The 15,465-nt window shown below is 45.3% G+C and overlaps 1 protein-coding gene across 11 annotated transcripts in view; it reads left to right on the top strand.

Moving 5' to 3' along the window:
- ITPR1 (inositol 1,4,5-trisphosphate receptor type 1) overlaps window positions 1-15,465 on the top strand; it is a 352,224-nt gene that overhangs the window by 236,047 nt on the left and 100,712 nt on the right. For all 11 annotated transcript variants that reach the window (XM_007985074.3, XM_007985072.3, XM_007985068.3 and 8 more), the window contains one exon: window positions 1,561-1,751. In XM_007985074.3, the coding sequence (XP_007983265.1) occupies window positions 1,561-1,751 (191 nt within the window). The remainder of the gene's footprint in view (window positions 1-1,560; window positions 1,752-15,465) is intronic.

The following is a 15,465-nucleotide window of genomic DNA, read 5'->3' as shown; positions in this document are numbered from 1 at the left end:
AAGTGCATTGCATTCTTTACCTCCTTTTCTCCTCCCAGCTGCTCATCATGTGATAGGTACAGTGTATCCCAGTTCCACAGAGGAAATGGAAGCTTGTCAGTGGCTGGTCTGTAATTTCAGCCTGGTATATCTAATTCTAATGCCGTGTACATCCACAAACTCCTATGGAAGTATACAAAAAACATCCCTGTACAGAAGTGCTTACTTTAAATCAGTTTAAGCACACTTACAAGTAAAAGATACAAAAACATGGAACTCAAAGGTGGGTCTTACCGAGTTTGTGTTTTTAGGCAGTGCTCAGCACAGATGTGAGTTGCCTGATTTCCTGTCTTATGGTGATGACTGTGGGGTAGCTTCAGATCCTTGGTGGGTTCCATGCATAGCACAGAAATACTCAGTGTACACTTAATTTGTCCTAGCACATGCTAAGGAGGAAGCTTGGATTTCTCCCTAAATGAAAACTGGAAGCATAGCTGCCCAGTTCATGGAGTTATGCTGGCCTCAATGAAGATGCAGTTCTCAAGGCATCTGAGAGGTGGGAACTTGGCCTTTCAAGTCCAAAAATCGATGCAGAGGTTCTTCACATAATCTCTCAAAACCATTCTCTTTACTTTCTGTAGTGAGGTCATTTAACAATTATGTGAAGCCCTTGGGGAGGCATCATGACAGGGATTTGGAAATGCAAGACAGACTCCGCTCTGAGAAGCTGTAGCAGAGAGAATGTGCAACCCAATTTCTACCTTGTGCTATAGATATAAGGACAAGTCAAGGACAAGCAGCATAAAGGAGGTGACACTGGAATTGAGTTCTGCAAGAAAGGACAGATAGACAATTTTCTGCTTTTTGAAGCTGATCAGCCCATTTCTCCATGTGCGTTCATATTTTAGTTATTGCCAATAGTAATACAAGGCAAGTCCTTAAATACGTACCTTCCAAACACAGTCAGAATCCATTCTAAATGGATGATCCTCTCTTCTTAAGTATGCTCATCTCCTCTGAAGTGCAGTGAGAACAGGAGCCTTGTTTTGTTCACTCCCCCATCCCCAGCTCTTGGCTCCATGCCAAGCAGTGAGCAAACATTTGTTGAATGAAAGAACCGATAAATTATGGAAAAGAGTAAGTTGGGGGTTAGAGTGGGCTTGTTAAAAAGAGGGCTAAAGTGATCATTATAGGCTAAGCTTCCTTGAGAGTGTTCTAAGAAGTGTTTGACTTTGGTTTGTTTCTGAAACCAGTTCTGAACTCTGCCACAAGTCGTTGTGTTTAATGTAAGGGAGAGTCTTTGCTGGCTGGCTTTAGGTCCCTTGCTGGAAATGTATCATTCTTTTTGCATCTTACCTGTCTGAATTCAGACACCATCTCTGCTGCTGACAAGCTGGTGTCCTTGGACAAGCATCTTCATCTCTGTGTTAATACTCAGTACTTTCCTTGTGGGGTTAAAAGGGTTAAAGAGATGAACATGGGTAAAACATTTAGTGCGTAAAGTGTTGGTGCGTAGTAAGTATGCAGCAAACATTAGCTGTTCCGATTATGCTTAGTAAAAACAATATTCCATCTTCCTAGGGGGAGGTTCCGGATCCAGCTCTATGAGCAGGGGTGAGATGAGTCTGGCCGAGGTTCAGTGTCACCTTGACAAGGAGGGGGCTTCCAATCTAGTTATTGACCTCATCATGAATGCATCCAGTGACCGAGTGTTCCATGAAAGCATTCTTCTGGCCATTGCCCTTCTGGAAGGAGGCAACACCACCATCCAGGTAGGAAGGCAGCTTGGCTGCTGGTGTGGCATCCCTGCTGAGCAGGAGGAGAGTCTGTTCTGGGAGCCAGATGCCTGGGTGGTACCAAGGCTTGTTTGGGAGACAGCTCATTCTGAGGGCACAAAATTCTGTTTTGAAAAATGAATTCTACTGGGGTCCTGTTGTGATCATTTGGTCATAAATCAGACTTGGTTCCAAAACATGAGTTACATTTGAAAATTGATAAAACACTGAGAATATGCAAAGGAAATTGGCGTAAGTTCTAGGACATAGTGGACACTCCATAAATGTTTGTTGAATGAGTAAATGATTGCATGAAGTTTATTTATAGTTTTTATCCAAGATTGCAGGGGATCTCATCACAGGATAACCAAAAGAGTTTGAACTGTGTGTGCTATTTCGAAGATTTAATTTTTATGTATCTGTAGATACTGCAGCTGTTGCTTACTAGAAGTTTCTCTACCTTTTGACTGAAAGTTTAATAAAGCCAAACCAATTTGAAATAATAGAGACACCAGGCTATGTTAGTCAGAAATGAATAGATGACTTTTTGAAAGGTAGATATGATTTATATTTAAAACTAATAATAAAAACTCAAATTCTATTTCTAGTTCACTTTTTATAGATGTCCTTAAAAAAACAATTTTCATGATTTTTTTCCCACAACAGTCATCTTAGAACATGAATTTTAATAATACATAAATAATATAACTTCTATATATGATTCCTTTAAATATTTTTAATACCTCCTTTATGCACTCTTCCTTCTTAGTTAGCTCTCTGAATAAGAGTTTTTTTTGGATGTGTATCTGTGTGCAGACCTGTGTACACATACACACACATATGTATTTTGATAAAAGCTTTATAGAGATACAGTCCACATACTATAAAATTCATCCTGACATATATATTTGACCTGACATATTCTTGGCCTTGAATTGAAATTCAGAGTCTCGGTTAATGAAGTCTTGGTTCTTTGTGCAACTTTGAAAAGGGCGTTTCTTCCTGTGAGTCACTGTGCCCTGGGCCAGGGTGCCTGGCTTGGCAGGTGCAGCACAGGTGAGATTTCAGTCCCTGCTTGCTCCCCCAGCCAGCACCCTTGTGCCTTGGCACAACCTATGCAGCCAACTGTGGTGGCCCTTTTATTTCACCTTCCAATCCCCGCTTGCCCCAGTGTACACTTTTGAAAGTTCATTATCATGCATTGCACCAAGTTGGGGTTTGTGACAATGAGTTAGGCACCTGGGCCAATGGCAAGGCCCACTGCTTGTCTAAGTTGTTACATGGGCACAAGTCATACATATTGGGATTGCTTTTCATTTTGTCATGTGTGTGTGGGTGGGTCCTGCAGTCCTTCTCATCATTGGAATGTTGCCCAGCCACTGCTGTTTTCTGGGCTCCTGTGTTGGGATGGAAGCAGAGCTGAAATGCTCCTTGTCTTAGAACCACATGATTTCCTGTGATTAGAGCAGTTGAACTGAATACTCACTGAGCCCTTTCTGTGTATGTGCAGCTATACCAGGGGCGATGGGGCAATGGTTTCCAGACATGGGAGCCAATTCGTCTATGAGAATTTTCTCCAGGCATAGTCAAGTGTGGAAAATGAGGACAATGTGGTGAATTTTTCATAAACCAATGTATTCAGTTTGAAGACCTGGCCATTTTATTCTGAGATTATATCTCTCCAACCTTTATTCTTAGCCACAGTGTCTTCTTTAATGAAATGGTGTTGATTATGAATCATAGATTTTTTTTTTTTCTGTTGGCCAGATTAGAAGTTGGAAACTCTAGGTTGTTATCCCTTCCCTTCCCCAAATTTTAAAGCTTTACTAGTTTGAGAAATCCCAGAATCCCAGTCTTCAAGAAATTGAACCTCTAACAAGGATACATAGATGTGCACATAGGAAGCTGTGTCTCAAGGATGACATTTAGTGCCCTCCAAGAAGTAGAAGTGATGCTGAGGAACCATCAAGGAAGAAGGACCAGCATTTCTCTGGGGAGTTTGCAGAAGGTCTGTGGATGAAATAGGCTTTCAAGGATGGGCATAGGACTGAAAGGGGGAAATTGGGCATGGACCTGGGGCATGAGGAATCTTTGTCATATTCCATGGAAGAGAAGGCCTAGAGGTGTGAGAGCAGCAGCTGGGTTTCCAGAACAGGGGTTAGGTCTTTCAGACCGAGGAGTGCTATGTAGAAGTGAAGGGCCTTGGATTTTGTATTTGGAGTTGGGGTTTGTATGCAGCAGCAGTGCAGCCCTCCAAGGGGCTTTGGAGCTGTAATGGAGGACTATACACCTGGCAGTATAGGACAGGTAAACTGAGGAAAGCAGGGTCCCAAGGAGGCAGTCTAAGAATTAAAAAGTTAATGGGCAGTAATTTATGGAAGAGCTGATGAGAACCTGAACTTAAATCTCTGATAAAAGAGGTCATAACTTGGGACAGGATATTTTCTCATAATGGCACAAAAGCGCTCTCTGGGTGCTGGAAACATATTCGACCATTTGTTTAGGTGGTGGTTACGTGAGTATGCACATGTTTAAAACTCAGTGATCATGTCCTTTGATGGGACACGGATGGAGCTGGGGGCCATTATCCTTAGTAAAAACACACAGAAACAAAATCAAAGACCGCACATTCTCAGTTATAAGTGGGAGCTAAATGATGGGAACACATGGACACTTAGAGGGGGAACAACACCCACTGGGGCCTTTCGGAAGGTGGAGGTGGTGAGGAGGGAGAGGATGGAAAAAATAACTAATGGGCACTAGGTTTAATACCAGAGTGGTGAAGCAATCTATGTGATAAACCCCAGTGACACAAGCTTACCTATGTAAACTGCAATTGCACCCCTGAATTTAAAATAAAAGTTTAAAAAAGAAAAAACAACAACTCAGTTGAGCCAGATGCTTAAAATTGGTGTGCTTTACTGTAGCTATGTTATTTGTCAATCAACAAATAAAGGAGGGCAGGGAATGGGAGTCTGAACCTTGCTGGGACTAAAGGGGTGTGGGTGAGGGACAGGATATCATGAATAGAAACCCTGTCACTCCCTGCACCAGGCCCAGGCCTGGACCTGCTGATATTTGGCAAATGTTGGCTGAAATGGCACCTGATTAGACATGGGAGAGAGAAGTCAGAGGTCCCAGTCGGCTCTGGGCTTGGCATCGGGATGACCAGGAGCACAAAGGCACCATTAATTAAGTACTAACAATGAAGTACAGTGGCTGGTGGGGGCTGAGGGCTGCCGCACTGCGACTCCTGGGCAGATGATGTCTGTGGCTCTGGTGAGATGCCATGTTTCTCATGGAGCATCCTGATGGTGATGGCCAGGCACACACAAGCTGTTTTTCCTTCAAGTTCTTTATCTTGTAAGGTAATTATGAATATTAGTTTCATGTTTTCATACATTTATTACTCATACACCCAGGATCCAGATGAAATACCATGATGGAGTTACAGCAGTTCAGCCATGTATGGAGTGGGGCTGTTTTCTCTTGGGGGTACTCAGTGGTGGTGCGGGGGGCCTGTGGGTGCATGCCAGGATGGAAGGGTGTGGCCCCGAGGGGCCACATGCACATGCTGTTTTCTCCTCCTTGCTTCTGTGACCCCTGGGGGCCCCAGTCTAACCCCGTGTCTCATAGGAGGCCGATGGTTCCAGGAAAATGTCTTCTAGCCTAGACTTGACTTGTCAGAACCCCTTGGCCTCAAGCTTCTCTTTCTCTGGAGAAAATGATGTGGAACTAGGGTTGTGTCTGGGGCCAGTTAAGGACAGGAACCTTGAAGTCCCAGGAGGAGTGATTCAGAGTTTCATCTTGCTGCTGAGGAGTTGGTTCAGAGTAGTAAGTGGCCAGCTGGGAAGTGAGCCTGACTTGGGCTAAGACCGCAATGCGGCAATTAACGATTGCTGAGATGCTGTGCTCCACTGAAGACATGGTGGGTTCTGGCCAGAGCTGGCGAAGCATGGTCACTTCCTGTTCAGTGTACCGTGGAGGGTCTCAGGAAGGGAAATGGGTCTGTGGTCAGCTGGTTTTCTTGAGATCCATGTTTCCTGATGACAGGTGGTAGCAAGGGGAATTGCAGGGAAGCAGGCAGGCCTACATGGTTCCAGAAATGTATACAATCTGCCCTCTGTATTTGTCGGTTCTGCATCTGGATTCAACCATCTGCAGATTTAAAATATTCAGGGGAGACTGGGCACAGTGGTTCACACCTATAATTCCAGAGCTTGGGGAAGCCGAGGCAGGTGGATCACTTGAGGCCAGGAGTTCAAGACCAGCCTGGCCAACATGGCAAAACCCCGATTCTACTAAAAATACAAAAATTAGCTGGGTGTGATGGTGCACGACTGTAATTGCAGCTACTCAGGAGGCTGAGGCACCAGAATTGCTTGAACTCAGGAGGTGGGGAAGGTTGCAGTGAGCCAAGATTGTGCCACTGCACTCGAGCCTAGGCGACAGAGCAAGATTCTGTCTCAAAAAAAAAATAATAATAAAATATTTAGGGAAAAAAACATTAAAAATAATAATTCAGCTGTAAAAAGATAATACAGATATTTTAAAATGAAGCATTAACAAGTATTTCCCATCCCTGGGCTTTCCGTTCTCATGTCTGTCAAGTATAAGGCATAAATGGACTCCCAGATTCCCTGCAGCTGTGAAGCAGGACATTTCAGTGATCATTAGATATTTTCCCCCAGGGAGTCTTAGAACCCCCGTGGTGATGGTCAGCTGATTCCATTTCTGAAGTCTTCCCTGGCTTGTGAAAATAATTATTAAAAATAATGGTGATTAGACAAACCATGGTACATTACATTGTGTTGGGCATTGTAAGTAATCTAGAGGTGATTCAAAGTATACACGAGGATGTGCCTAGGTTATATGTAAATACTACACCATTTTACATAAGAGAGCATCCCGGGATTTTGGCATCTGCAGAGGTCCTGGAACCAGTCTTTCACGGATATCGAGGGACAACTGTATTGCCTGTCTGAGGACAGGCCTGCAGAAGAACTCTTATGTTTAGCAGCACCTCCCCTCAGGATTCCAAACATGTTTCACATGGAGAAGAAGAGTGAGACCTGCTTTCAAGTCCAGTTTTGTGTGAGATGAGGGAAGTTATCCCTGGGCTTCTGTTTCCACCTCTAGCATGTGTGAGGCATAAACAGACTCCCGGCTTCCCTGCAACTTTGAGTCAGGACATTTCAACAATCATTAGATATTTTCCCCAAGGAGTCTTAGAACCCAGTGGCAATGGTCAGCTGGTCTTATTTCTTAAGTCTTTCCTGGCTTGTGAAAATAATTATTAAAAACAATAGTGATTAAACAAATCACCATACATCTATACAACGGAATCGTAGTCAGCAATGAAAAGGAATATATTGATGAGTGCAAGACATTGGATGTCTCTCAGAAGCATTATGCTGAGTGAAAAACATCAGTCTCGAAAGGTGACATACTATGTGGTTCCATTTCTATGACATTTTGAAGGGGCAGAACTCTTAAGATGGAGAACACATTAGCATTTGCCAGGGCTAGGCAGGAGGGGAGAATTTTACTATAAAGGAAGATCACAGAGGCATATTTTGGGTGATGGAACCATTGTGTGTTCTGTTTTTAGTAGTAGTCACACGAATCCACATGTGTGTGAAGATTCATGTAGCAGTACACCGAAGAAAGTCAATTTAGCTATATGATAATTTTATAAATTAAAAAAGTAAAAAACGTATAATGATGATGACGATGAGAACCAACGTTTATTAAGTGCTTATTATGTGCCAAGAATTATGCATAAGGACTTTCTATGTATCCTCTGATGTAATCTTCACAGCCTCCCTATGAAGTAAAGTACCATGATTATCCCTTTTTATAGGTGAGGAAACCAAAACTCAAAGGAGTTAAGGAACTTACCCCAAATCATACAAGCATTAAGTAGCAGAGCTGGCTGGGCGCGGTGGCTCACGCCTGTAATCCCAGCACTTTGGGAGGCCGAGGCAGGTGGATCACGAGGTCAGGAGATTGAGACCATCCTGGCTAACACGGTGAAACCCCATCTCTACTGAAAACAAAAAATTAACTGGGCGTGGTGGCAGGTGCCTGTAGTCCCAGCTACTCAGGAGGCTGAGACAGGAGAATGGTGTGAACCCGGGAGGTGGAGCTTGCAGTGAGCCAAGATAGCATCACTGCACTCCAGCCTGGGTGACAAAGCGAGACTCCATCTCAAAAAATAAATAAATAAATAAATAAATAAATAAATAAATAAATAAATATAAAAATAAAAAAACTAGCAGAGCCAACATTTGAACTGGGGCAACCTGGCACCCCAAATTCCTCACTGCCCTTAATGGCCTCATTCTTCAGGATGATCTGAGGTAGGAGGTCAGGTGCTTTAGGAAGGAGGCTGACTTGGCTTCTTACAAGGTAAATAATTGTCATCTCCAAAGGCAGAGGCATAAGAGGTTTGGGGATGGGTTCGTGGCTGCAGAGCTCAGAGCTCAGTAGCAAAGACAAATATGACTAGTATACAGTTTCATCTTGCTTGGCGATTTACTGCTTATGTAGTCCTTTCATTCAAAATGTCTCATTTGAGTCTCCCAGTTGCTCTGTGGGTATGCCAGACCTGCATTATCCCCATTATAGAGATAAGGAAACAGAAACTCAAGGAGGTTATGACTTACTCAGAGCTCCAGAGCTGGACAAAACCCATGATAAAATATCCTGTACCTCTTGTCCCTCCCACCTCCACCTGTAGTTATCTGTCACTGAGTAACGACCTAAAAATTGCATAGCCTAAAGCAATGGCCATTTTGGTGCCTAGCATGATTCTGTGAGCTTGGGCTCAGCTGGGTGGTTCTTTTGCTCTGTGTGATCTTGGCTGGGTCTGCAACCATCAGGGGGTTGACTGGTCTTAGAACAGCTTATGTGGTCACTTGTTTGACTGTGGCTGTTAGTGCTGGTCCTTTGCTGGGAGCTCAGCTGGGGGTACTGACTGACTGGAGTGCCTTGGTTCTCTGTGTGGTTTGGGTTTCTTAGAACATGGTGACTGGGTTCTGAGAAGCAGTGTTTCAAGAAGCAGGAAGTGGAAGCTACTAGCCCTTTCAAAGCCTGAGTTTAGAATTCCTAGAATGTCACTTCTACCACATTCTATTGGTCAAAGCCAGACATGAGGCCGGCCCCACTTCAAAGGTGGGGAGAAAAGCTCCATCTCTTGTTGTGAGGAAGGTATGTGTATAAAAAGAGAGAATTGTTGGAGACCACATTTTGGGGCTGGGTCCCTCATCACCACCCCTATTATAATCGATTGAGCACCTACCATGGGTCAGCCAGGCCCCCAAGCTGGATGCCACAGCTACAGGAAAGGGAGACACCATTGTCTCTGCAGTTGAGGAGTTTGGATCTCCCTGCATACTAAATCCCTTCTTTGCGAAAGTGTCGACTCTGTCTTTCTCCTTTTGGATGTTGTATGAGAATTCAGTCCTGCCTTAGGATAAGCTCACTGGGAATCACAGCACTCCAGAAGTTCTAGATTTCATTGTCCAGACCCTAGAGGATTCAATTTATGGGAATCCACAAATAATGATGTGCTTGCTAGGCACTCTCATGGAGTTTGCTCCCTTTTTATGAAACCCTGTCATCCATCACATCATCACCTAAAGCCCTGAAATGCCTGGAAGCCAAATACAGGTTACTTCCCAGTCTGGCATAATGGGCTCCCAGGGGTGGTGTCCCCAGGTCTCCCAGCATCAACTCTCCCTGTCCCGGCTCCTGCAATGGTGATAACATCTGAGGATAGATCATGACTCCCAGACTTCTACCTGGCTGCCATCAGAGCAGGGTTCACATTGAATCCTCTGCTTGTGGGAACAAGGAGACAGTACCACAGCCCATGGATTTTCCAGAAACGAGTGACACGTTGTCAGGTGATAGGATCACGCTTGTCTTGAAGAGAACTTCCTGCTTTCTTTCTCCCCACTCTGGTGCCACCCGCTTCCTGCCAGCCCCCAGAAGAAATATTTCCTTGTGGCTTGATGTTTTGTAGCAAGTGGAAAACTATAAAATAAGCATTTGCTTATGAATTAATTTTTGGCACACACGGGGCTCAGCAGGGCTCACGGCACTTTCATATCCGTCCTTCGAGTCCTTGCCAATTTCTGTGTTCCTTCCTCCTAAGATGTTCCCACCAGTGTCTGGGGGAAGTTCCCTTCGCTTCCTCTTCCTTACAGAAGGACAGGGGCTGTCCTTACCTGGAATGAAGAGTAGGAGAGGCTATCTTTGGACATACCTCGTTTTTTATTTTTATTTTTTTAAGCCAATACAGATGTTTTGGGATATGTATGCTGACGTGCCCATAGAGAACCTCCTAGCACATTATGGGGATAGATGGTTAAACATTTTTTTGGACTAATTGCTTCTGGTTTCAGAAGCACCAGGAATTTCATGTATCAAATGGCTGCCCACGTCTATTCCTATGCCAAAGTCTAGTCTACAGACACACCCGAAAAGGGTTTTCTTTTCTGCACGTAAGCAGCTAGAGATGGAAAATGTGAGAAGTGCTCCGTCAGGAAACTGGCCTGCGAATTCAGCAGAGAGAGTGATCCCTGGTTCATGAGGCCTTTCCTACACCACACTCTTTTTTTTTTTTTTTTTTTTTTTGAGGTTGGCTTAAGAAATCAGCCCAAGAACCAGTGTGAGATAGGAAATCTCACATCCCTTCCAGAAGTCACTGCAACACAGTGTGGGAGGGACACGTTGGTTGGGCTACCTCTGACCCCAGTTAGCAGAGAGATGAGGGTGGAAAGGGTAATTTGATTTGCCTCTGCTGGAAACAGAAGGCCAGTTTGTGAGGAAGATCAGCCTTGGTTTGACAGGGCAGTCACCCTGAGGAGGAGGAAAAGATTGGTGTGTGAGCAAGTTACGTAAATGGGTGTTGTTTTTGGCAGGGAAGTCAGGAATGAGTCACTTCTGAGCGGTGTTTTCTAACCTCAGTTTTATCCATGTGGGAAAGGAGTGGAGCCAGCATTGGAGTCAGGGCAGCTCTCCTCCTGCATGTGAGGGGTTCGAGAGCTGTTGGCATTAAAGAAAGAGGGAGGCAGTGACTTGTCGCCAGCAGGCGTCCCCAGAGACCCTGCCCTTCAGCTGAAGCTGTGAGGGGTCAGCAAAGCTGTCCCAGGTTGGCTCAAGGACCAGCTGGGCTCCTTTGAGAAATGGTGGAGTAAAGTTGGGGACTCGGGGAGGACCCCTGGAAAGAGAGAGCCTATCACATACAGGAGCATGGCCTTCAGACCACAGTATTTGTGCTGGAATTCTAGCTCTGCCCCTGCCAGCCTTGAGTGACCTTGGGGTTTGTTAGATCAACTTTGAAACTCAGTTTCCTCATCTGCAAAATGAGGGTTGGAAAAGCCTAGTCCCTTCCTTATGGAGTTGCAAAGAACATGGGGGTAAAGCGTGTGGTCCGGTAGACATGTAGAGGTGCTGCCGGAGCTGCTGATTTTGTGGTGTGGGTACAGCCTGGGCTCAAGCCCTGCCTCCTACATGCCCACATCAGGACTCCTGGCGAAGTCCACCTCACTCATCCCACTGGTTCCTGACTTGGAGAACAGGATGGTGACAGTTCCCACCTCAGAGAACTCCTGAGATGGTTTCATAGACTATTTATAGAAAGCACCTCACACAGCGTCTGGCCAATACAAAGATCTCAAGATGATGTTCTTATTTTTATTTGTTCGTATATGTTTTTAAGAGATGGGGTCTTGCTATGTTGCTGAGGCTAGACTTGAACTCCTGAGCTCAAGCAATCCTCCTGCCCTCAGCCTCCTGAGTAGCTGGGACTATAGGTGCTGGCCACCATGCTCGGCTCTAATTAATAATATTTTTATTTATTTTAAATACATGCTGTATTTTATGAAAGTTGTTTTCTGTCTAAAATCCTACTTCTGATATTTTCCATTTTTGCATAGTGGTTTATCATCCAGTGGGCCTGGGGGACGCTCTGTTTTATGTTATTTTCACACTCAATTGACCCAAGTCCCTCTGACTGTACATATTAAAAATGATTTTAGAACTCCAGGACACTGGAAAATTTCATTGCCTTGGGTACAGGTTATTTAGGTTGGTGCAAAAGTAATTGCAGTTTTTGCCATTAAAAGTAATGAGAGACATTCTGGGATGAAGCAGAAAGAAAAACAGCGATCTACTCACTTCTTTGTGGTTTGAAGTGCTCCCTGGCCCAGGCCATTGTCTTGTCTGTCCTTTTTTCCTTTCCTTTCTTTCCCTCCTTCCCTTCCTTCCCTCCTGCTTTCTTTGCCTTCGACCTGAACACCTCACACCCTTCTTCACCATTCCCAGGAGACTGTTATTGAACAAGAATCCTTGAGGATTTTTGGGTTAAATCCAGGTCTTCAGGAAGAAACTCAAAATTCAAAAGTCATTGCATTCTTAGGCATATCAGACTTGAGTGAGCTCTCCTGCAGAAGAAGATAGCAGTCCCACAGCTCTGCCCTGGTCATCCTTAGCGCAGCTCTCCTAGTGACGGCAGATACTAGATAATGCATGCACCTACTGGCATTCAGTTTCCCAGTTCGGGGCAAGAAATTACGGCAAGAATTGTCAGCATCATTCATCCGTGAGTCCTTCCAGGTTGGTTATAAGAGGCACAATCCTTTTGAGGTGGTCCCAGGGGAGAATGTGCATCCTGGTTCATGCTTCCAGAGGAGGTGGAGACCCAGCATGATTTTTCTTCTTTCCTGAGTAGCAGAACCAACAATATGGACAGAAGTGGACAGTGACATACATCTGCTTATCTGGCCTTCCATGACAGGACTGCAACTGTTGAGGGGAAGGGGGAGGGGAAGATCTTTGGAAGCAGAATGTTAATCTCCTTCCTTCCTGCGAAAGCTAGAAGCAGGAATTTGTATCTTGTCTGCTTGTTTGAGACAGAGTCTCACTGTGTTGCCCAGGCTGGAGTGCAGTGGTGCGATCTCAGCTCACTGCAACCTCTGCCTCATGGGTTCAAGCAGTTTTCCTGTCTCAGCCTCCTGAGTAGCTAGGACTACAGGTGCCTGCCCCCATGCCCAGCTAATTTTTTGTATTTTTAGTAGAGATGGGGTTTCTACATGTTGGCCAGGCTGGTGGTCTTGAACTCCAGGCCTCAGCCTCCCAAAGTGCTGGGATTACAGGCATGAGCCGCCACGCGAGGCTAAGAATTTGTTTCTAAGAGGAGATGTCTTCAGAGAGAACCTCAGGTTTTCCATGGTCTCTAAAATTTTACTAAAAGTGCAGAGAAAAATGACAGAGAAGACCTGGAAATTTTTGTAAAGCCATCAGTTCATTTTATCCCACTGAATCCTCAACAGGTCCAGATACTATTATTTCTTTCTCCTCCTTCCGGTCTAGCAAGAGGTCTGTGTTCTTCCTAACTTTCTTTAGTGACTTCTGAGTATGAGATGCCTCTTGGGAACTGCCAGGCAGAGGATTGGTCAGTCCTCCTCTGGAGGTTCAGGGATTAGTAAATGGTAGCCCACGGGAAAAATCCAGACAGCCGCCTGTGTTTGTAGATAAAGTTTTATTGGTGCATAGCTGCAGTTTTTCCTTTGGGATTGTCCTAACTGCTTTCCTGCTTCAAGGGCAGAGTTGAGTAGTTGTGACAGACTGTGATGACCCTCAGCATGTGAAATGTTTACCATTTGGCCCTTTGGAAAAATGTTTGCTGACCCCAGAGTTTGTTTAATCTTTACTACGTAGATGTTAAACTGCCTAAGGGAAAGAAACACAGTATTTTCCCTTTGTTCTGTGCTCCTCACCCCCTAGTATGGCAATTTTTAAGTAAATATTCACCAGATGAGCAATATCCTAAGTCCCAAGGTATGTTGGCCACTTACTCAGCTAATAAATGGGAATTCAAGGAAACAGGCTAGGGCGGGCCTGCCTCCCTGCCTCCCTCCCTGCCTGCCTCCCTGCCTGCCTCCCTGCCTGCCTCCCTGCCTATCTCCCTGCCTTTCTCCCTTCCTTCCTTCCTTCCTTCCTTCCTCTCTTTCCCTCTTTCTCTCCTCTCCTTTTCTTTCCTTCCTCCCCCTTTTCTTTTTTTTCTTTTCTTTCTTGTTTTTCTTTTTCTCTTTTTCTCTTTCTTTTGTTTTCTTTCTTTGTCTCTCTTTCTCACTGTCTTTTTTTTCTTTCCCTCCTTCCCTCCCTCCCTCTCTTCTTTCCTTCCCTTCCCTTCCTTTCTTTCTTTTCTTTCTTCTTTTTGGTGGGGGCAGACAGGGTTGTTTTTTAAAAGACGTTTTCTTTCCTAGAGTGATCTCTGCTTTCCCCACATAGCCTCTGCCAGGATGTACTCCATCACCCCAGTTTAATACCTTTCAACACAGATTTGGGAGGCAGATAAAGCAGGACATTCCTTAGGGAATTGTCTGTGTAGCCTGAGAATCCAGACACCTGCGATTACAGACTTTTGATCTGTGAGCCCCCTCTGACCATCCTACCCCAAAGCATCACGTTTCCAGGTTAGTCACTCCCTTATGGCTTAATGCTGTGCTATTTCTGTGCCTCCTACAAACGTTTTCCTAGTGGTGAACACAGGGACTTCTCAGGGCATGTACAATTGACCTTAAAACATCTGAAATGTTAGAGCCCCATCTCCAGCCTGTTTGCCTTCTTTTTCTACCGATCCCCTTGGGTAATCTCATCTACTCCCAAGGCCTCCAGCAGCCATGTATGCCGACACCTCCCAAAGATATAGCTCCTGGTCCCACCTCTCTGCTGATTTCTAGATTTCTGCTCAAATCCCTGATGGGCATCTCCACTTGTGTTAGCTGTAAGTTAGCAGGACCCCATGATGCTATCATTTCCCTTCCTCCATTCCATTTGCTCTCTTGTGTTCCACAGTTTTGTCAGTGGACTCACCAACACCCAAGGATACCCAAGCTAGAAGCTTTGCAGTCATCAGATATCTTTTTCTCTTGCTTTTCCCCCAGGAACTAATCTGTGCCCACTCTACCTCCTGGGAGTTTAACCATTGTTAGGACTTACAATGAACCAGATAGTTGGCACTGTGAAGTCAGAGTGGCCCAGCTGGGAATGCAGGAGCTGCGGTTTGAAACTAGGCACGGTGGCTTCAGGACTCATATGCTTGACCACCAGGCTTGACCGGCTGCCAGCATGGGGCTGCTGAGCTCTGCACTTGCCAGCCTTTTCGCCTGGATAACTGAGTTAGCCTTTTAGTGGCCTCCCTGCCTCTGGGCATTTCTCTCTTCCATGTGGTTGTCAGTGATGCCCCCCAAATGGAACCCTCACCACCTGCTTCCCCATCTGAACAGCCTTCTGTGGAGTATGGAGCCCATGGCCTCCCTGACGGAACCCATCAGTGCCTTGCATGGTCTGGCGCCACCTGGGTTTCTCCACCCACTCCCCCACACTCATTGTCCTGCAGCTGCAACTCACACCTGCCAATCCCCAGCGGGGCCATGAACTCAGATGCTTTTGCTCCATGTGGACATGCCCTCATTCCCTTTGCCTGGCAGGCTCCCTGGGCCCTGATAGAAATGTCTCCTACTCTAGAAACTTCCTCTTGATCCCCTGAGGCAGAGATAATGGACTGTGCTTCATTTACTGCAATAATGACCACACTTCAACTAGAGCTTGACTGTAAGACCCAAGGGGGCAGAGACCAAGTCTGTCTTCACCCCGAGTCCCCTCGAGGAGCCTCCACATGTACTGGATGAAAGGT

This window comes from Chlorocebus sabaeus, chromosome 22, assembly GCF_047675955.1.
Source record: "Chlorocebus sabaeus isolate Y175 chromosome 22, mChlSab1.0.hap1, whole genome shotgun sequence".
NCBI classification, from domain to species: Eukaryota; Metazoa; Chordata; class Mammalia; order Primates; family Cercopithecidae; genus Chlorocebus; species Chlorocebus sabaeus.
The sequence above is the reverse complement of the archived record's forward strand: the minus strand, read 5'-3'. Positions and strand labels throughout refer to the sequence as shown.